Raw genomic sequence first — 21,956 nt, 5'->3', positions numbered from 1 at the left:
GGGGGGGGGGGGGGGGGGGGGGGGGGAAGGCTTTGTTTGCTGCTCTGTGGGTGTTCTCTTGGGAGACAAAGGGAGAGACCAAGCAAGTAATCCAGCTCCTACTAAAATGATACATCTAATATTACAGAAATAGTAAGTAATAGCAAGGAAATGTGTTAGAGTATCTTTTGTATTAGCTTGTGAACTTTCCCTATGCTAAGAGGGAGGTTTATTCCTGTTGTTTTGTAACTTTAAAGTTTTGCCTAGAGGGAAATCCTCTGTCTTTTAACTCTTATTACCCTGTAAACTTACCTTCCATCCTGATTTTTAGTGTCACAAAAACCCAAGGGTCTGGCCTGTGCTCACGTTGGTTACTCTCAAGCCTCCCCAGGAAAGGGGTGAAGGGACTTGGGGGGATATTTGGGGGAAACAGGAACTCCAAGTGGTCCTTTTCCTGAATCTTTGTCTAACTCACTTGGTGGTGGCAGCATACTGTCCAAGCACAAGGAAGAATTTGTGCCTTGGGGAAGTTTTTAACCTAAGCTGGTAGAATTAAGCTTAGGGGGTCTTTCATGCGGGTCCCCACATCTGTACCCTAGAGTTCAGAGTGGGGAGGGAACCCAAACAAAGGTTATAGAGCCATAGGCTTTTCTTTGAACCGGACCAGAGTCCAGATAATCCCCGTTACAATTTCTAATGGCTATACACCTGGATGAAAGTCGCTCAGGAGTGTGTAACCTAGAGTTGGGGACATGTTCTAGGCTTCTCAGAGAGCAAGAATGGTGGGAATACTGGCTACTATCCTGCCGATCTCAGCTTTGCCACGTGGGAACAGACAAAATCTTCCCAAGCACCAGTGGCTCCGCTGGTGTTAGCAGGGAAGCGTCATCCATTTGTTCCAGCGTGGAGGACAATTCGCAGGTGCCATGGGGAGAAGTATTGTCAGACTCAGTGAAGGAAAGAGAAATAGCTATTCAGATTAAGTAGAACAAGCAAGAGATCAAAGAGAATCTTTTTATGGTAAACTTGCTGATTGCACAGATGAGGAGCAAGGATGTAATAGAGACACAGTAACGTGCACAAAGAAAGCCCTTCTCTAAAGCCTGCTGATAGATACTGCCCAGTCACACAACACCTGAAAGCAGATGGAGTATTTCACTGCTGACAGCTCAGCACACCAAACCCACAAGGAATACAGCTCCTAGTAGCCCCACCCACAAATTTTTTTATACCCAACAAGACAAGTTCAAAGCTAGCCACTCAGACTGTGTTTCTTTCCCCTGCTCGTCTCAGGAAGAACAGAGCACTCTTCCACAGCAGAAAGCAGCCCTCACATAACAGCACACTCTGCCATTGTCATGCTCAGAAAGAAACACTACAGATCCTCATCGTGGTTAGCGAGGCCAGACTTTTACAACCACCCTTCTCCAGTCACCAACCAGAGAAATGATCCCTAAAAGCATAGCCTTAACCCACACCCACCCTGCCAGTCACAGACCATTCCGGCGCATTGTCCTCTAACTGGTGGGTGCTACAATTTGGCCTTCACAAGAGAGAGAGCACTACGAGAAGCCCCATGTGAACAGATCCTGGCTCTCAACTCTGCCCACCATGTCCCCCTTCCCTAGGCTGCCTATCAAAGCAAAGATGCTCAAAGTAGCCATCCCCTTTCATTTGCATAAACTGAAGACACAGACAGGCCACTCAACCAATCTTCTCCCAGCTCCCTTCCTGCAATGCCTAAGACAACAATCCTCTAGCTGGCCAAGCCAAGAGCTGTCTAGAAACGACAGCCTATGCAGTTTTGGACACCAAGAGCATGTTTCTTTGGTACCAGAGACCAAACTGGAGAAAGTCAAAGGGGAGCCGGGCTCTCCAATGAGGGGTGTTTCCTGAACCTGAGGGCCAGTCGTACCATTCTTCAGGGAGCAGGAGCGTTGACATAAAAATGTTTGGGAATCACTCTGGAAGCATTGACTTCAAAGTAGTAGTCTGCATTTTTAGGGGTGTTTTTTTTTTTTTAACATTTTCACTGATAAATTACCAGGCTTATTAATTAAAGGAGTTCAGGTTTTACTGATTTACACCCATTTATCAAACCACTCAATACTTTTTTCAGGTACTTATTTTTGTTAAACACTAACACTTATGCAATTGCATCTTGAAGTTCTGAGACTGAAGGAGTCTCGCAGTGTAAAACACAAAACACCCACATACGGTGAAGATTGGAAAAATCAAATAATGTTAATATTCGCGGTATGATTGGCCCACAAGGAGATGCTGCCCGCCTATTTCTTTGCATCCGTTTAGTGCGGTGCTGAATTTAATCAATCAATGAATCAATCAATCACCAACCCACTGATAAAGATAAGCTAAGAAGTTAAACATGGGGTGAAAACGCAAATCTATGCCTGAGTAGCAACAAGAAAATCCGTGCTTGGAACTTTTCAAGACAAGTAAAGACAGGAGTGAAGAGGATGCATTGCGCTGCAAGTACGGCAGGTTTGAGGTCAGCGCTCGCGATGACAGAATAAAGGAGCATGTCAAAAGCAAGCAACACCAGAAGCTTAAAGAAGAAAGTGAGCTTTGGGATAAACAGTCAATATCAGGAGCTTTCAGTGGGGCTTTAATGAAAGAGAGGACATAGCACGAGCGTGTCAATAATTTGTGCATGCTCTTTGTTTTGTCAGACAATCACTGTTAATTGCTGGGGGGTCCTATTGGTGACTTTGTGCAGCAATAATGTCCAGCAGCAAAAACCCTCCCTAATGCGGACAACCTGATTCATAAGTATCTGAAAGATAATGATGATGCTTTAGTAGCAAAACTGAGGCAACGAATGGATGGAGATGTGGTATCTAGTCTGATTTTTGAGGAGTCCCCTGATGCTTTGGACCTTCCAATTCTTGGCCATTGGTTATTGTTTGTTGATTTCAAAGTGAAGGAAGGAGAAATAGCTATTCAGATGAAGTAGAACACACAAGAGATAAAAGACAATCTTTTTATGGTAAACCTGCTGATTGCAGAGACTAGGAGCAAAGACATAATTGAGACACAGTAATGTGTATAAAAAAGCCCTTCTCTAAAGCCTGCTGATAGATATTACCCACTCACACAACACCTGAAAGGAGATGGAACATTTTACTGCTAAGAATTCAGCACATCAAACCCACAAGGAGTACAGCTCCCAGTGGGCACACCCAAGCTTTTTTTTCCACACCCAACAGAACACAATCAAAGTTAGCCACTCAGACAATGTTTCCTTCTCTTGCTTGTGTGAGGAAGAACAAGATACTTTTCTACAGCAGAAAGCAGCTGTCACAGAACAGCACTCTCTGCCATTGTCATGCTCAGAAAGAAACACTACAGATCCTCAGTGTGGTTAGCATGACCAGGCTTTTACAACCACCCTTCTCCAGTCACCAACCAAAGAAATGATTTCTAAAAGCATAGTCTTAACCAGCACCCACTCTGGAAGTCACAGACCATTCCAGCGCATTGTCCTCTAACTGGTGGGTGCTACAATTTGGCCTTCACAAGAGAGAGAGCAGTACGAGAAGCCCCACGTGAACAGATCCTGGCTCTCAACTCTGACCTCCATGGCCCCCTTCCCTAGGCTGCCTATCAAAGCAAAGATGCTCAAAGTAGCCATCCCCTTTCATTTGCATAAACTGAAGACACAGACAGGCCACTCAACCAATCTTTACCCTGCTCCCTTCTCTGCAATGCCTAAGACAACAGTCCTCTAGCTGGATAAGCCAAGAGCTCTCTAGAAACGACAGCCTATGCACTTTTGGACACCCAGAGTACCTTTCATTCGTCCCCTCTGCTCACGACTGTTTTGTCGTCGCAGCCATAACTAACATGTGTGAGATGTACCAGCTATATTGGCCACAACTAACACAAATTCTGCATCTTACATGGATAAGTTTGCCTGGGACGTTAAACTCAATCAGAAGCTGGAGCTGCTGCCTGTTATCTGTTCTGTTCATCTGATTAATGTTGCACTGTCAGCAACTACTGCTACAGAGGAAATGAAAGAAATTACATTTTGCCTTATTGGATTCAGGGCCATTTTCAAGCATGCGCACAATTTGAAGGCCTTGTTTTACACAGTGCGAGATGAGTGCAGAGGCCCCCCTGTTGTGCCACGTGGGTAGAGGAGCTTGTATTTTCCTGCCCGTCAAGTAAATAACGCCTCGACTGTTCTAATGCATCTCCTAGATCATCCTGAGTTTGTTGGTTCTCAAGCAGAAACTCTGAAGAGACTGGCAAGTAACCAGAATGACTGCCAGATTCTGCGCACCAAGGTAATGTTCATTGTTGAAAACTTGGAATCGCTGTGTGACACACAGAAAACACTGGCGTTTTCTCTTTCTACTGAGAGAGACAAAATACACCTTTGTACATTAAAAGAAAGTTTCCATTATACTGTAATAAAATGTTTATATTGCAAAAGGTTTTCCATCCCCGCCCCCCACAATTTTTCACAATGTTTTAATTTTTTCATATTTATCCTGATTCCATGCTGGTTTGAAGGTTTGGAAAATAAACACTGAAAAATCCCCAGATTTTCTTTTTACAAATAAAAACACAGACCACTACTTAAAAACAAGGTTGTCATAAACATATAGCTATGGGTAGCATAAAATCCCTCCTTTACCTGTAAAGGATTGAGAAACTCAGATTACCTGGTTGGCACCTGACTGGAAGGACCAATGGGGAAAGAAGATACTTTCAAATCTGGGGCCGGGGTAGGGAGGAAGCTTTGTTTTGTGGTCTGTGGGTGTTCTCTCAGGAGACAAAGGGAGAGACCAAGCAAATAATCCAGCTCCTAGTAAAATGATACATCTAATATTACAGAAATAGTAAGTAATAGCGAGGAAATGCGTTAGAGTATCTTTTTGTTTTAGCTTGTAAATTTTCCCTATGCTAAGAGGGAGGTTTATTCCTGCTTTTTTGTAACTTTAAAGTTTTGCCTAGAGGGAAATCCTCTGTCTTTTAACTCTTATTACCCTGTAAACTTACCTTCCATCCTGATTTTACGGAGCTGTTTCTTTTACTTTGTTTCCTTATAATAAAAGTTCTGTTTTTAAGAATCTGATTGGGTTTTTAGTGTCCCAAAAACCCAAGGGTCTGGTCTATGCTCACCTTGGTTACTCTCAAGCCTCCCCAGGAAAGGGGGTGAAGGGGTTTGGGGGGATATTTGGGGGAAACAGGAACTCCAAGTAGTCCTTTTCCTGAATCTTTGTCTAACTCACTTGGTGGTGGCAGCATACTGTCCAAGGACAAGGAAGAATGTGTGCCTTGGAGAAGTTTTTAACCTAAGCTGGTAGAAATAAGTTTAGGGGGTCTTTCATGCGGGTCCCCACATCTGTTCCCCAGAGTTCAGAGTGTGGAGGGAACCCTGACATGGTGGCAGCGCTGTGGGATCATTTTGCACCAGAAGCACAGAAGGTTTAAAAGGACTCTTTTTTTCTTTTGGCTGCTTGGAAAGCAGGGAGGTTCTTTTTTAAAGGGACTTTTTTTTTTCTTTTAGCTGAGAGCAGCTGGAGTTCCCCCCCGCCCCCAGGGCAGAGTAGTTAAGTCCTGCAAGGGAATTCACAAGCTGGGTGTTTTTTTTTTCTTTCCAGGTCTCGGGTTAAGCTAGGTTAAGTGCAGAAAGGCTAGGATGACAGAAAGTGATGTCCAGAAAAAACTGGAATTAGCCAGATTTGAAGCTGAGGAAAGACAGAAGGAACATGAAAGACAGCTGGAACTCAGACAGATGGAGATTGATGCAGTCGGAGAATAACAGAGTTCTCACTTTTTGTTTGGGTACAGCAAGTCAGATACTTTATTTTTTTTTTTATTAATTGCATAGAGGGAGAGAGCTAAACAGGTCTCTCAACAGGTAAACAATTACAGCAAGCATTTATACCTTTTGTTACAGGCAATAATGAGCAACAGCTGCATTTTGTTTATACATAGGTCATTTTGATATTTTGTTTTGCTCACTAATGTAGACTCTTAGTCTACATTCCGTATTATTTACACATTATTTACACAAGGTCGCAACAACTTCTCACACAGTTCTTTCCCACTTGCCTCACACACTCCTCACTTCTACAAATTTCGCGTCATTAGGGTTACAGTTAGCCTGACTCTTGCTAACAAACTGTCATGCATTGCAATCCCCTTCCTGTCAGTTCATTTTTTGCTTCCACAACCCCCCCTTTTGTACTACTAGTACAACAAACATTCTCAAATCTCTATTTGCATTAAGTTTTGGAATTCAGATTTTACTTTAGATGCTTCAACCTTAGGGGTTTTGATTGGATGTAATGACAATGCATGATAAGCGTGGACATGAAAGGTATTACTATTATTACGTTCTTTACAATAACATAATTTTAAACTAACTAATAGCAACACAAGCAATAACATTTCCATAGCAATAATATGATGGGGTTGTTGTACAATTTTAGTCATAAAGCACAATACATCATACTTATTACATAAAGTAGACACTTTATAAGCTGTATGAAAGGCATACTTTTTAACTTGATATATATTTTGAAGCATGTGAATTTGCCCTTGTATTTCAGAGATTTTCTGAACCTTTGGTAACAGTGAAAGCAAATTTTGAAATCAATTAGGTACTAAACTAGTTCAATTAAAGGGTATTTGGAACCTAAGGGCTACTTGCAAAATTCTGTCTGCAGGCCAGTAAATAATATGATTGCCTGCAGTGGCTTTAACATACACACAGCTATTATTAGCTTGAAAAAGTAAGTGTCCTGTCAGGGTAGTTTCTTGTCCCCTACCCTTCCAGCAAACGCAGTTATGAAGAGTAGCAACTTCTCCTGGCTTCAGTTTATGGATACACTGAAGCTGTGGGGGTTTTAACGGCCAAAATGTCCATTGACTCCCTAACCCCATTTAAATATTAGGTGTAGTTCCAGGAGCACTGACTAAAAATTGATTGGGCATACCAGGTAGTTTAATTTTTCAGATGTCTCGGTGAATTACCCAATCCCACATGCATCCTTTCCATGGACTCGGCAGGATTCGGTATGTGGGAGCCCACACCCTCCCAACCAGTCCATATGCTTGGAAGGAGCACTGAGAACGTCCGCACTTTCACTCAGAAAGTCTTCAAGTATGTCTCCATAGCTACAGATCAGATGGTACTCCTGATGTGTCTATAAGGGCAGTGGGCCAAGCCTGATGCTCTAGATCATTCCGAATGGCCATTAGCTGGTCATTCAGGAAATCCTGAATTTCTGAACATGCTAGATTTTACTGCAATGCCTTTTCAGCCTCAGTGATATTTAATACCATTTTTGTTAGCAACTTCTGGGTCATAGAACTAAGGGTGGAGATAACATTATTAGTCACTGGAATAATTTCTATGCAGGTAAAATTTCCAGTGGCAGAACAAACTCTTTGGGTATTCATTTGATTGTTTACTAATTGGGTGACCAAATAACAATAAGGGCCTCTTTCATTTAACACAGTGCAAATTCCAGGAACAGCCATCATATTTACTTCGCTATAGAACCCATCAATTGCAATTACAGATTCTTGGGGTTCACTGGTAGTGATATCATATACTTTTATTTTTACTGATTTATTTTTTTTTTCATTTAATTGTTTACTTATATGGGATATTTTGAACCTTAAAAATATTTTTTAAACAATATTTAAATAAATCACTAAAGTGTGAAGGCCTTAGCCATTGGTTTTATCAAATATATGGCATTGTCTGTATTTGGATGTGTTACAGGGGTAATAGTGTAATGGAGGAGATGGCAGAGGCAATGGCAACAAGGTGCCTTTGGTACTTATTATTTAAAATTCAGTTAGGGAGGGCAATACATGCTGAAGGACTTATCCAAAACACAGGGCGCAGCCTGTAGAATAAACCCCAAAATCCAATCAATACCACGTTCCCAAGCATGGGTCCCACAAGTTTCTTCCTGCCAGTGTATAATTTTTTGTTTCTTCACCAGGGTCAGTTCTTAATGTCTTTTGTAGTCAGGAATTTCTGGACTTTGTGGTTTCAATGAAGCAAGTGTTTCTTCTTCTCTTTTCCTGAAACAGTGTGGTTTAGCATTATACAGGGGAGAGGTTACTAGCACATCACCCTGTAATGGTTTTGCTTTTTTTAGAAAAATCCAAAGGCACAGTAGGTCTGTCAGTGGACAAGGGAGAGGTTACTAGCACTTCACCTTGTCCTTTTTTCCTTTTTCCTGCTGTCCAGAAGGCACAGCAGAGCTAGAAGGAGAAATAGGCTTATTAGTCGGAGAGTCCTCCCGAGGTGGAGGGGTCTTTTTACAGTGAGAAGCATGGGTCCAGGTAGGCAGTCCTTGGTACTTCACAGCGGTGTTGGTGGTTAACAGGACTTGGAAAGGGCCTTTCCAGCATGGAGCCAAAGCAGTCTTTCGTTGGTGGATTTTTACATAGACTCAGTTTCCTTGTTTTAATGAACGGCAGGGCTGCTAGGGTCTTTGGGTAGCACTTCTTTTATCTGTGAGAAAAGAAACCTAACACATTTCATTAATGCCTGGCAGTGTTTTGCAGATTTCATAGTTGCTTGGGCACATTCAGGCCCCTCTTTTCTTGGCTGTCAGCCAAGTCTTCGCTGTGGGCAGTGTCCTTGGATGGGGCCAGCGTCTTATCTTTGGACTGAGCTTGCTAGCTATTTTTTCCAGTTAACTCATTCTGTTCTTTTTCCTTCTTCCCTTCTTGGCTTCTTTTAACCTACAAAGGAAACTTCCACTCTTCACTCATACACCTTTTCCCAACAATGAACACATACACATTGCCATTATACAGTACATTAGTTTTATTATTTAATGTATGCCATGTACACCCTTTCAGTAAAATAACTTTATTACAGAGCTTTGAAGCAACAAACCAAACAAGCACACACTTTTGAGGAGTCCACTCGGTACAACCTCTAGTGTCCAATAGCTTTCCTCCCTCCCCAGCCCTCTGGCTAGAAATCTGAGGTAGCCAGAAGGATCCCATGGGCAATATGGGGAGTGGGTTAACCTTCCATGTCCTTGCTTCCAAAGACTGTTGGTATGCAAATTTTAACAACAATTTTGGCCATAGAACACAAAAATAATTCCTATTGTGCCAGTAAACGCATGGTATGTTGAATGCTATTTAGCTGGCATTCGTTTTCTCTGATGATCTGAAAGACAAAAGAACAGAGGTCTACCACTTCTGGGTAGTCAGTCATTGCTTAAAATATTTCCTTTATATACAAATACTCTTATTGATTTCAGGCAAAACAGAGGAATTACCCCATATTTCCTTGTATTTGTTTCATAGGCAGCCCAGGTTTCAGTGGCTTCTACCTTATTAGTTAGAAAATGGCATTAATACAGATGCTTTCTGGCTTGCTTCCAGATCCAAAGCTATCCACCGTTCTTTTTTTGCTTCCACAATGCACAAGTGGCCAGAGAAGAGGCTCCCCACAAGAGAGCTATGGAGGACCAGAAGCATGCTCAGGAGGAGAAGGAAAGAGAGAGGAAGCATGACCTCGCTGTTATGGAGTTGAAAAGACAGAACCCTTCAGCAGCTGGGGAATGTGTGCCTTGGGGAAGTTCTAAACCTAAGCTGGTAGAATTAAGCTTAGGGGGTCTTTCATGCGGGTCCCCACATCTGTACCCTCGAGTTCAGAGTGGGGAGGGAACTCTAACAAAGTTTATAGAGCCATAGGCTTTTCTTTGAACCGGACCAGAGTCCAGATAATCCCTGTTACAATTTCTAATGGCTATTCACTTGGATGAAAGTCGCTCAGCAGTGTGTAACCTAAAGTTGGGGAAATGTTCTAGGCTTCTCTGAGAGCAAAAACGGTGGGAATACTGGTTACGATCCTGGCAATCTCAGCTTTGCCATGCGGGAACAGACAAAATCTTCCCAAGCCCCAGTGGCTCCAGTGGTGTTAGCAGGGAAGCATCATCCATTTCTTCCAGTGTGGAGGACAATTGGCAGGTGCCATGGGGAGAAGCATTGTTAGACTCAGTGAAGGAAGGAGAAATAGCTATTTAGATGAAGTAGAACAAGTAAGAGATCAAAGACAATCTTTTTATGGTAAACTTAATGGAGACACAGTAACGCACACAAAAAAAGCCCTTCTCTAAAGCCTGCTGATAGATACAGCCCAGTCATGCAACACGTGAAAGCAGATGGAACATTTTACTGCTGAGAACTCAGCACATCAAACCCACAAGGAGCACAGCTTTCAGTAACCACACCCAAACTTTTTTTTCATACCCAACAGAACAAGTTCAAAGCTAGCCACTCAGACTATGTTTCTTTCCCCTGTTCTTGTCAGGAAGAACAAGACACTCTTCCACAACAGAAAGCAACTGTCACAGAATAGTACTCTGCCATTGTCATGCTCAGAAAGAAACACTACAGATCCTCATTGTGGTTAGCAAGGCCAGGCTTTTACAACCACCCTTCTCCAGTCACCAACTAGAGAAATGATCCCTAAAAGCACAGCCTTAATTAACACCCACCCTGCCAGTCACAGACCATTCTGGGGCATTGTCCTCTAACTGGTGGTTGCTACAATTTGGCCTTCACAAGAGAGAGAGCACTACGAGAAGCCCCATGTGAACAGATCCTGGCTCTCAACTCTGCCCTCCGTGGCCCCCTTCCCTAGGCTGCCTATCAAAGCAAAGATGCTCAAAGTAGCCATCCCCTTTCATTTGCATAAACTGAAGACAAGACAGGCCACTCAACCAATCTTCTCCTCGCTCCCTTCTCTGTAATACCTAAGACAACAATCCTCTAGCTGGACAAGCCAAGAGCTCTCTAGAAACAACAGCCTATGCAGTTTTGGACACCCAGAGCATGTTTCTTTGGTACCAGAGACCAAACTGGAGAAAGTCAGCGGTGGGAAGCCGGGCTCTCCAACGAGGGGTGTTTCCTGAACTCGAGGGCCAGTCTTACTATTCTTCAGGGAGCAGGAGCGTTGACATAAAACCACTCAATATTTTATCAAACCGCTCAATATTTTTTTCAGGTACTTATTTTTGGTAAACACTAACACTTATGCAATTGCATCTTGAAGTTCTGAGACTGAAGGAGTCTCGCAGTGTAAAACACAAAACACCCACATACGGTGGAGATTGGAAAAATCAAAGAATGTTAATATCATGGTATGACTGGCCCACAAGGAGACGCTGCCCGCCTATTTCTTTGCGTCCCTTTAGCACGGCGCTGAATTTAATCAATCAATCAATCACCCACTGATAAAGACAAGCTAAGAAGGTAAATTTGGGATCAAAAACGCAAATCTATACCTGAGTACCAACAAGAAAATCCGTGCTTAGAACTTTTCAAGACAAGTAAAGACAGGAGTGAAGAGGATGCATTGCGCTGCAAGTACGGCAGGTTTGAGGTCAGCGCTCGCGGTGACAGAATAAAGAAGCATGTCAAAAGCAAGCAACACCAGACGCTTAAAGAAGAAAGTGAGCTTTGGGATAAACAGTCAATATCAGGAGCTTTCAGTGGGGCTTTAATGAAAGAGAGGACATAGCACGAGCGTGTCAATGAATTTGTGCATGCTCTTTGTTTTGTCAGACAATCACTGTTAATTGCTGGGGGGGACTATTGGTGACTTTGTGGAGCAATAGTATCCAGCAGCAAAAACCCTCCCTAATGCGGACAACCTGATTCGTAAGTATCTGAAAGATAATGATGATGCTTTAGTAGCAAAACTGAGGCAACGAATGGATGGAGATGTGGTATCTAGTCTGATTTTTGAGGAGTCCCCTGATGCTTTGGACCTTCCAATTCTTGGCCTTTGGTGGTTGTTTGAAATCAACAATTGAAGGAAGGAGAAATAGCTATTCAGATGAAATAGATGAAGCAAGAGATAAAAGACAATCTTTTTTCTGGTAAACCTGCTGATTGCAGAGATGAGGAGCAAGGACATAATAGAGACACTGTAATGTGCACAAAGAAAGCCCTTCTCTAAAGCCTGCTGATAGATACCACCCAGTCACACAACACCTGAAAGCAGATGGAACATTTCACTGCTGAGAATTCAGCACACCACACCCAGAAGGAGTACAGCTCCCAGTGGGCACACCCAGGTTTTTTTTTCCACACCCAACAGAACATGATCAAAGCTAACCACTCAGACTGTGTTTCCTTCCCCTGCTCTTGGGAGGAAAAGCAAGACACTCTTCCACAGCAGAAAGCAGCTGCCACAGAACAACACTCTCTACCCTTATCATGCTTAGAAAGAAATATTTAAAAATAAACGGTACAAAAGATTTGAAGAGTCAGTTGTCGATCATTGGGGGGAACATACAAAGTATGGGGGGGATGTTGTTATGTTGGGGTTGGCAGCACACATAATACATACAGACTGTAATGTCTCCAATGGGGGGGTAAGCGGTGGGCGAGAGCAAGACACAGTTGATAAGCGGTGAGGGTCAATCATCCACACAGGGGGTACAAATAGCCATGGGTACAAGTAGGTGGGCTGGGCAATGGTGATGGGGCGACCCTCACGTGGTGGGATTCAGTTAGGTTGGGTAGGTTCAGGGCTCAAGAGATAAGGCCCAGCGGGGAGGGGGGTATATAGGCCTCTTCCCCATTGCAGTGGGCAAGGTCCCCTCGGCTCACTCTCGTTATTGGCGGTGGCCGGTGAGGTTGGGGCTCAGGGGGTAAGGTCCCCTCCCCCTTGTAGGTGGGTGAGATCTCCCTGGCTCGCTCTTGGCAGCGGCTGGTGGGGTTGGGCGGGTTCGGGGCTCAGGGGGTAAGGCCCAGTGGTGGTGGGGGGGGGTTGATAGGTCCCTTGTGGGTGGGCAAGGTCTCCCCGGCTTGGTCTCGGAATTGGCAGCAGCCGGTGAGGTTGGGTTGGTTCGGGGCTCAGGCGCAGCAGGGGGGTAGGGGGTTAGTGAGTCCCTTCTCCCTTGCAGGTGGGCAAGGTCTAATCGGCTCACTCTTGGTATTGGCAGTGACCGGTGATGTGTTCTGTGTAGATGCTACACTTCCTCATTGTGGTTAGCAAGGCCAAACTTTTACAACCACTCTTCTCCAGTCACCAACTAGAGAAACAATCTCTACAAGCATAGCCTTAACTAACACCCACCCTGCAAATCACAGACCATTCTGGGGCATTGTCCTCTAACTGGTGGTTGCTACAATTTGGCCTTCACAAGAGAGAGAGCACTATGAGAAGCCCCACATGAACAGATCCTGGGTCTCAACTCTGCCCTCCATGGCCCCTTTCCCTAGGCTGCCTAACAAAGCAAAGATGCTCAAAGTAGCCATCCCCTTTCATTTGCATAAACTGAAGACACAGACAGGCCACTCAACCAATCTTCTCCCCGCTCCCTTCTCTGCAATGCCTAAGATAACAGTCCTCTAGCTGGACAAGCCAAGAGCTCTCTAGAAACAACAGCCTATGCAGTTTTGGACACCCAGAGCACGTTTCTTTGGCTCCAGGGACCCACCTGGAGAAAGTCAGCAGTAGGGAGCCAGGCTATCCAATGAGTGGTCTTTCCTGAAGCAGTGGGCCAGTATTACCGTTCTCCAGGGAGCAGGAGCTCCCAGTTTTTCTGGCAACCACGCCAGAGCTTTGACTTAAAAGCAAGCATACATAGCCATAGGCTTTCTTTTGAACCAGACCAGAGTCCAGATAAACCCTGTCAATATTTTTCATAAGAAAGAGGAGAACAACAACAAATTTTTAAGGTTTTTTTAATCCTACTGTTTCTAGGATATGAGGGAGCAAGGAGGGTGAGTTAATATTGTTTCTTGTACCAACCTCTTCTGGATGAAAGGAATGATTTTTTTAGCCACACACAGGTCTTCTTAAGTTCCGGAGTGGGCAGGAGAGGGTTTGAGCTAAATACACATTTAGACAGATTTTTAACCAAAAGTGGTAAGGCTTCTTGGAGGCAGTCACTTGTAATGAATTGGTTGATTGAGGGTTAATTGTTTAAGCATAAAGGGCTTGAAGTGAGCATTTCAGGGTATCAGTCAGTGTGGCGTGTTACACATTTTTGCAAAAAGCCATTCAAAGAGTGTTCCTGTTATGTCCATGGTTTTTGGTGTCTAACAGTGCTATTAATTTTAGTTCCCAGGCTTGCCTTTTGAAGGTGTTGTGCAGATTTTCTTTGAGGAAAAGTATTGAAAGATGACATATGGAATGTTGCTTTGTAAAAAGTGTTTGCCCCTTTATACCAACGGTCTGACGGCGCAACTCCAGGGGGCAGCAGGACTGACCCGACAGATACCACTGAGGGAAAACTTTCTGCCGGCAGTGCTTAGGGCAAGCCCACCCCTACATTGGAATGGAATAAGCAAGCACCCAAAGAATAATAATTTATTATCCCTTGCATTAATAGTAATAAAATGAATTTGAACCTATAATCAAATGATACCATTGCCATAAACAAAAGGTTTCTTAAAAACCACTCAAGGGCAAAGCACACCCTCACAAACCCATAAAGGGAAATAATGACAGTAATTGAACCACACCACAGACTCCCTCCTCTGTAGGGACTTCCCTTCCACCTCTGGCTCCAATAGACACAGCAACACACCCCATCCCCCAAATTCAAGCAACTCCTACTGCCCACACAAGGAGCTCATCCTGCACATATCCACGGCACAGATATCAACAGCAAATATATTTTGTCACTGCTGAGTTTGGCATTAAAGTTTTCTGTAACCCAAAGCCTTAATGCCAATCTCAGCAGCCTTTGCATATATTTACTGTTGACATATGGGCACTGGGTATGTGGATGATGTGGCTCTTTAATGGTGTGGAAAGTATAAGGAACAGCTCTACACAGGCTCAGAAGTGTGGATGAAAATCCCCTACCCAGGGCACCATGCTGCCCTTCCCATACCCCAGCCATATGGGCTCAGAGAAGTAAGAAGGGGAGGTTTAGGGGCAGAGTCTCAGCAGCACACCGTAGCTGCCAAGTGAACAGATCCTGCACATATCTTTGGCAGTTTTGACTATGGAGGCTTGTCAGAATGGCACTGTCAACAAGAAGAGGAAGCATATTCCAGGGTCACACGGGGACTTTAAGAGAGGAGGAAAGACATTAATTCTGGAAGCTGCATCCCCATGTCCAGTTCTGATAGCAAAGACTTCTTGGCAACTTGTCTGTGACTTTGATTATAGTCTCAAAGTATGATTTTGTGAATGCGGAGAACAGCACCTGCTGATTTGCAGTGCTCATTTGTAAGGATGAGATCAAATAAATTTTTCTCCCCATCAAATCCAACCTCTTCGACTCTTGGCCTTAGGTATGGACTTATATCTCCCATGAAACAATCTCTCTTTAGTTGCCATTACAACAAGGGAGTTGGAGGCTAGATGAGAATAGAAGCACTCAGAACTTTGCACAGGAACATAGTTTCATTTGTCAGTACACTTCCCTGTTGGCAGTAAGGAAGTAGGGGTATCCCACGATCTTTGCAGGTGTGACGGTGCCACTCATAAGGCTTTATAGAAATATGCTTTTGGATGCATATATATATAACATAACTAGAATGTGTTTTATGCTACATATGCCATGTAACATCTCTGTAAAGGTTATGATCTACTGAATCTATTAATCCTATTTGTATGCATGTATCATTTTTGTATTTGAAGTTATAAATATTGGCTGCATACTTGTTTGATTCTAAGTAGGCTGTAGTGAAGCAGTTGGTCAGCTTCCTGAGAAAAGACTATTCTTTCCCAATCAAGAAACACTTAAGCCAACAATGAACTTGAAGACACCAATCCACATCTAGGCTTTCCCAGGAATGTGGCTTGGCTGGTAAGGAACTCAGTCATGCGTGGATATGTGACTTGCCCAGGTGACTCCAAAACTCCATTTTGTAGCTGGACTTTGCATAGGAGAGAGGAAGGGGTCTCCACCCACAAGAGAAAGTCTATTTAAGCCCGTGAGCGACCCCTCCATTTTGTCTTCAGCTGGCTAAAGAGAGAACCTCTCCACCCCCAAAGATACCGGAAAGAAACTGGAACAAAGGACAGTGACTGCAAGGGGTGTGAGTGATTGCTGGACCCAGACTAAAAGGAGATTAGTCTGTAAAAGGAAGCATTCTGGAACTGGTGAGGATCTTATCTGTATTCAGTTTCTTACTGTATTAGACATAGATTTGCATGTTTTATTTTATTTTACTTAGTAATTCACTTTGTTCTGTCTGTTACTACTTGGAACCACTTGAATCCTACTTTCTGTATTTAATAAAATCACTTTTTACTTATTAATTAACTCAGAGTATGTGTTAATACCTGGGTGGGCAAACAGCTGTGCCTATCTCTCTATCAGTGTTATAGAGGGCGAACAATTTATACAGGGTAAAACAGATTTATTTGGGGTTTGGACCCCATTGGGAGTTGGGCATCTGAGTGTTAAAGACAAGAACACGTCTATTAGCTGCTTTCAGGTAAGCCTACACCTGTTAGGGGACGTGATTCAGACCTGGGTCTGAGTTTGCAGCAGGCTAGTGAGTCTGGCTCAAACCAGGCAGGGCACTGAAGTCCCAAGCTGACAGGGCAGGAAAGCGGGGGCAGAGGTGGTCTTGGCACATCAGGTGGCAGCTCCCAAGGGGGGTTCTGTGATCCAACCCGTCACAGCGGGTTCCAATAGTACTTTATTTATAGGGAGAGCTACCTTTTCTGGGGCCAAGGACTGCAGAATGTTCATCAACTTGTGTGTATTTTCCTGCACAAACTCAGCCCGAATGCCCAAGATTGAAGCCATTTGCCTCAGAAGATCCTGATGTGATTTAAAATCCTCAGGCCCGAGAGAAAGACGCTGGTATGAGTTTCAGCCTGATACCCCTCAGGTGCTTTGGCAATTCTGAAAGGATTTTGGTTAAACCTACAGGGTGAAAAATCCTGATCCTGTTGAAGGCAATGGCAAAACTCATATTGCCTTCAATGGGGCCAGGATTTCATCCAACAAGTTGGATTTTCCAAAGTGCTCAGGAGAAGGAGGGGTAGGGCAGTATGGGTCCCTGGTGCCCCTTGATGGGGGATACCATGCTTAAAGGGGAGTTTCCTGTGCGCAGGTTTGAGTGTGGGTGGAGCTCATCCTTGTAGTAAAACTTCCATTTACTTCAATGGGAGAAAAGTTAGGCCACGAGTGACTGCTTAAATGCAACACGTAGCTTCAAAAAGGGGAGCTGAAAGTGCAGAGTTATGCCCTTTCTGTATCAAGTCAAAATTGCATGCAAAACTGAAATCACTCTTGCATTTTGAAATCTAGATAAGACCTCTTCCACTTTTCTCATAGGATAGTTCTAGTATTTGATGATCTAACTCGAAACCTTTTATTTATACGAACCTTTATTGTAGCAACTACATTGTTTAGCCTGAATTTGCTGAACTCTTTATTTTAGGGGGGGGGATAGCTCAGTGGTTTGCGCATTGGCCTCACAGGGTTGTGAGTTCAATTCTTAAGGGGGCCACTTAGGGATCTGGGGCAAAATTGGTCCTGCTAGTGAAGGCAGGGGGCTGGACTCAATGACCTTTCAGGGTCCCTTCCAGTTCTATGAGATAGGTATATCTCCATATATTATTATTTAATATAACCATGCAAATAAGTTCAGCTTTTACTTTCAAGTGGCAGCGGGATGCTATGTGGTGCTTGTAGTTTTAGTAGCACACTGGGGTCTATGTCACTGTTATGTATTTTAAAAAGATCCCAGTTCAACACCTTATCATGTTTGTTGAGAAATGTTTTGTATCTTGTTCTGTAGACAAATTATATGTCCATTTAATCAAGTTACATTTGCAAGTTGCTCTTCAACACAAGCACACACAGGATTTACTGTTCTCCTATTACAAACTCTAATGAGTAGTATTTGTCCTTCAGTATCCGTCCTTAGACCCAGACTCAGAAAGGTACTTAAACACATGTGTAACTTTAAGCATGTTAGTGGTGCCTGCTAAATCAGGGCCTTACAACATTCATTACCCAGAGAAAGTGACAAATCTACAAATGAACAATAAGTATCATAACTTTATTTAAGTTAGTTAGCTGGGGGTGCATATTTGGCTCAGGATCTTTAACCCCGGTTTACAGGAGACTGATTGCAAATAATATTTAAATATAAAACATACATTAAGAATACATTAAACTAATCCATAATATTTCAAAAATTAGACTCCACAAATTATGAAAACACTTTAAATATAAATGCTGCAAACTTTGAATACCCTTAAAGTGGCATTGTTTAATTTTTATATATAATGGTATTTGAAAATATTACTGTTTTCCCTTTGAGTAAAGTTATCAGTTATTAAAGTAGCAATGTTTAATTTCAATAGGGTATGAAGAGTGATATTGGTTAGAAAAATATACATATTTCTGTTTTCACTGGAAAAAAGATCATTTGAAATATTTATCAAATAAAGTATTAAAAGTCTCTCCATAAATATTTTTCACAGTCCAACAGAAAAGTTGATTATGTTTATATACAGCTATGTAATCTGTCATTTTTTTTTAAAGATACATATTCAAATTTTTGTAAATTGTAGAGGAAAAAAAGAGTGATCTGTCATTACTTTCCAACCTGTTGGCTGTGCTGATATAAGGGTTTTTGGGTGAGCCAAAAGGAAAGAGCCATCCAGTATTACATAATACAATCAAAGGAAAGGTAGGGACAAAACAAAAATACACAGCAGAGGAAAGGACATTACTAAAGGTAACATTGAGAGGAATATTGTCAATAAAAGGCATTACATTTTTTTGGTCACATGCAATAACTTGTAGAGGAAAAACAAAAACCAAGTATTAAGAAGGACACTTTTGAAGTCTTTTTCATGAGTTTTTAAATAATCTTTACTACTATTTTTAATATCCACTTGGAATAGCTCCCGACTGAATTTTTTTTGATATGTACAACTTGTGGCTATACTTCTGTTAAATGGTTGGTATCTGTTAACTTCTGTTGCACAAGCAAAATGAAAGGTAAGTCTTTTAAATAAAGTGAGACTGTGGAACTGGAAGAAGGTAGCTTGAATGAAATACAGAGTTGTTAAACAAATTCTGATCTGGAACCTCTTGTATAAAGTAATTCTGGTGAAGAGAATGATTTTTTTAAATTAGCTACTTAATAGAGGATGACATTTGCAACAGTAATGAAGTTTAAATATATGGTAACTTTTTAACCCGAAACCCCTTGACAGTGTCCTTTTAAGTGTCAGTAGATTGCTATTTGAATTGCAACTGAAATAAAATAGAGGCAAAGACTTTTAATGAAATAAATGAAAATTTTCTTACAATATTTCACAGTAATAAAGAAAACAAACAATCCATGGAAACAATGAAGGATGCAGCAGCAAATGACTTAAACTGTTCACTTTTCATTTTATAAACATCATCAACATTATTGGTGCATTCTATGCAATGGATAAAGTGAGGAAATTGTCCTCTGCCAGAAGTGGCACTTTTCTACCATATGTTAACAGTTAATTATGGTCCTTGGAAACAGTTAAGTCATTTTTAAATTTATATGGTAAAGGAACATATATTTACATATGTACATATACCCACAAGAATAAAATTAAGCCAAATCCTGAACAGGGGGTTGCACTTTAAACAGAGGTGATCATCATACAGTGTTGAACAGTACCTGTCCAAAAGACTGTAAAGGCTTGGTGAGTTTCACATATTCTTCCTCCATTCATTTCCCTCTAATATTTAATAGATTATATACTTCATTTCGGAGCAAATGAGTGGAAATATTACAGAGCAAGCCCGGTAAAGTACAGCACCGCTACTGAAAAATGCGCGTGGCTTCATGACCCAGGACTCTGATTTAAAGCAAAAATAAACAGCATATAGCGCAACAGCAAAGAAGTGGCCAATCAGTACCATTGGTTTAGGAGATAAGCTGTACAGACAGAAGAGAAAAAACACATTAATAAAGAGAAATTTGAAGCGCTATAGAATTTTCAGTCTTACATATTAATTCAATAGATTTTTGTGAGCACACTACTAACATCTGTTTGATCTAAACAATCCCAGCCCTGCTGTCTACAGTGGAAGAATTTGGCATAACTTGGAGCTGCTGTGTGCTAAGCAATTCCTCCTACATCATTACCCTGATACACCATTGCCTCAGCTCCATTTCTGCTGCAGTCCTCATCCCTGCCTTTATCACTTCCCATCTGGATTATTTCAACTCCCTTCTCGATAGCCTCCATAGGTCCAGTTCTCTTGACTCCACTGAGTGAGGAATGCAGCAGCCCTCTTTCTCACATGCTCAAAGAAGCACCGTCTATTGTTTTATCCATTTCAGGGTACAGTTCAAAACTGTCCCATTTTTAAAAACCATCCAGACTCACACCAACCTTCTTCAAAGAACTTGCCTCTCTCTGCTCCCATCCCTGTTCCCTCCACTCATCTAGAACTGACATCTTCTGTAGCTTTACATAAACTCAGCTCTTGGTGAATGAATTGTGTCAGCTATCATCAAGTCTTCAGCCATCCTGAACCTCTTTGTCTCACTGAAACTCTCGTGCCCACGTATCTTACTTCCTCTCCAAACTGTTTTAGTGGAATCTTCTAACTGTTCAGCATTTTGGGACACACTTTATATGAAAGGCATAAAACAAAATAAGGACCAATCCTAAGGAGGTTTGCTAGTGTGGACCCTTCTCCCCATGCAGTTGCCGACTCAGGGTGAGCAAGGGTCTGCATTAGTGGACCGCAATCCATTAACTATGGTATATGCTAGTTCCTGATACAGTACAGTAGGTGTTTCGATATTTTATATAACTTACACAGATAGCAATCCAACTGGACCCGAAACACACTCTCCCCCAAGTTTGAAGTAATGGAAACATGCTTGCCTTAGCTGATGCAAGGAATCTAGAAAAGGAATTTAAAATATCTTCAGTAACTACTAAAACCACCTAAAACCAAATAAAGCTTTGATCCAAAGTCCACTGAAGTTAATGGGAGTCATTCCATTGATTTCAATGGGCTTTGGATCGGGCCTTACTATTTAAGTAAAGAATAATCTTACAAAACACTTACTAGTCTGTGAGTACTACATTCAGGCACCACAAATGTGTTTTTTTAAATGGAATTCCTTATACCAATTGTCCCTGGGCTGTTTGCTAAGATATTATCAGCAAAATGTCAGCTCACACCAGACACCAGCACTACTCACAGTTTTGGAGGCATAGTCTAACAGTGACAAGTATGCAATACATGCTCATGCATGAAAACACACAGAGAGTGTACTTATTTAATAAGTTGCAATTAATTACAAAAGGTCTCTTAAATGTTCTTACCATCTCTGGCAGCAAACAGTTCATAAAGGGCCTGAGCAAGAACATTCACTACAAAAGAATGAGACTTTTTTCTTGACCAGTAAAATGTCTTTTTTGCCTGTAAAGGTAAAAAAAAAAATCTTTATATCAGGGCACAGGAAAATACTCTTTTCCTTCTAAAAAGGTATAGGAATGACTTCCTTTTCAAAGTTATACTGGTGCTGCTGCATTATCTTCCTACAGATTTTGTACACTTTTTCTATTTAAAGATCAAAATCTGTCAACTATAATATTGACATCAGCCTGTTTAAAAGCCAATTAGATCTCCTCTTCCCCCATTCTGCTGTAGCCATTAGGATAATAAAGTCATGGAACTTTGATATGGAAGAGACCTGTTACATCATAAAGACCATCCCCCTGCCAACCCTTATAGTATCTCTTAAAAATAGAGAAGTAACAGGAAGAACGTTCTAACTCAGGGGTCGGCAACCTACGGCACACGTGCCAAACACGGCACCCGAGCCAATTTTGAGAGGCACGCTGCCTGCCCGGTGAGAGGAGGAGGAGGAGGAGGAGGGGCCGGAAAGCGCCACGCTGGGGGAAGAAGCGGGGGAGGAGGGAAGCTTGGCTGCCGCAGGACCAAGCTTCTGCCTCCTGCCCCGGCAGGGGAGAGCAGTGGGGGGGGGGCCCGGCCCCC

The 21,956-nt window shown here is 42.4% G+C and overlaps 1 protein-coding gene, 3 non-coding genes and 2 pseudogenes across 6 annotated transcripts in view; all 6 read right to left on the bottom strand.

Annotated features, from left to right (window-relative positions):
- LOC113405981 overlaps position 1 on the bottom strand; it is a 187-nt pseudogene extending 186 nt beyond the window's left edge.
- A 1,233-nt stretch (positions 2-1,234) lies between these two features.
- On the bottom strand, positions 1,235-1,448 carry LOC112121192. Its single transcript, XR_003369590.1, has one exon. It is a non-coding gene; the product is annotated as a small nucleolar RNA U3 (small nucleolar RNA).
- Positions 1,449-3,222: 1,774 nt separating this feature from the next.
- Positions 3,223-3,436, bottom strand: LOC112121517. Its single transcript, XR_002909301.1, has one exon. It is a non-coding gene; the product is annotated as a small nucleolar RNA U3 (small nucleolar RNA).
- A 6,838-nt stretch (positions 3,437-10,274) lies between these two features.
- LOC113405980 lies at positions 10,275-10,486 on the bottom strand. Its single transcript, XR_003369591.1, has one exon. It is a non-coding gene; the product is annotated as a small nucleolar RNA U3 (small nucleolar RNA).
- A 1,641-nt stretch (positions 10,487-12,127) lies between these two features.
- Positions 12,128-12,248, bottom strand: LOC112101734 (annotated as a pseudogene).
- A 5,778-nt stretch (positions 12,249-18,026) lies between these two features.
- The window catches only part of SQLE (squalene epoxidase), a 23,138-nt gene continuing 19,208 nt past the window's right edge, over positions 18,027-21,956 (bottom strand). For all 3 annotated transcript variants that reach the window (XM_026646449.1, XM_026646456.1, XM_026646461.1), the window contains 3 exons: positions 21,281-21,377; positions 20,765-20,852; positions 18,027-19,872 (listed from right to left, as the gene is read on the bottom strand). In XM_026646449.1, coding sequence (XP_026502234.1) covers positions 19,680-19,872; positions 20,765-20,852; positions 21,281-21,377 — 378 coding nt within the window. In that variant the 3' untranslated portion in view covers positions 18,027-19,679. The remainder of the gene's footprint in view (positions 19,873-20,764; positions 20,853-21,280; positions 21,378-21,956) is intronic.

This window comes from Terrapene carolina, unplaced genomic scaffold (assembly GCF_002925995.2).
Source record: "Terrapene carolina triunguis isolate 2854851 unplaced genomic scaffold, T_m_triunguis-2.0 Scaffold58, whole genome shotgun sequence".
Lineage (NCBI taxonomy): Eukaryota > Metazoa > Chordata > Testudines > Emydidae > Terrapene > Terrapene triunguis.
The sequence above is the reverse complement of the archived record's forward strand: the minus strand, read 5'-3'. Positions and strand labels throughout refer to the sequence as shown.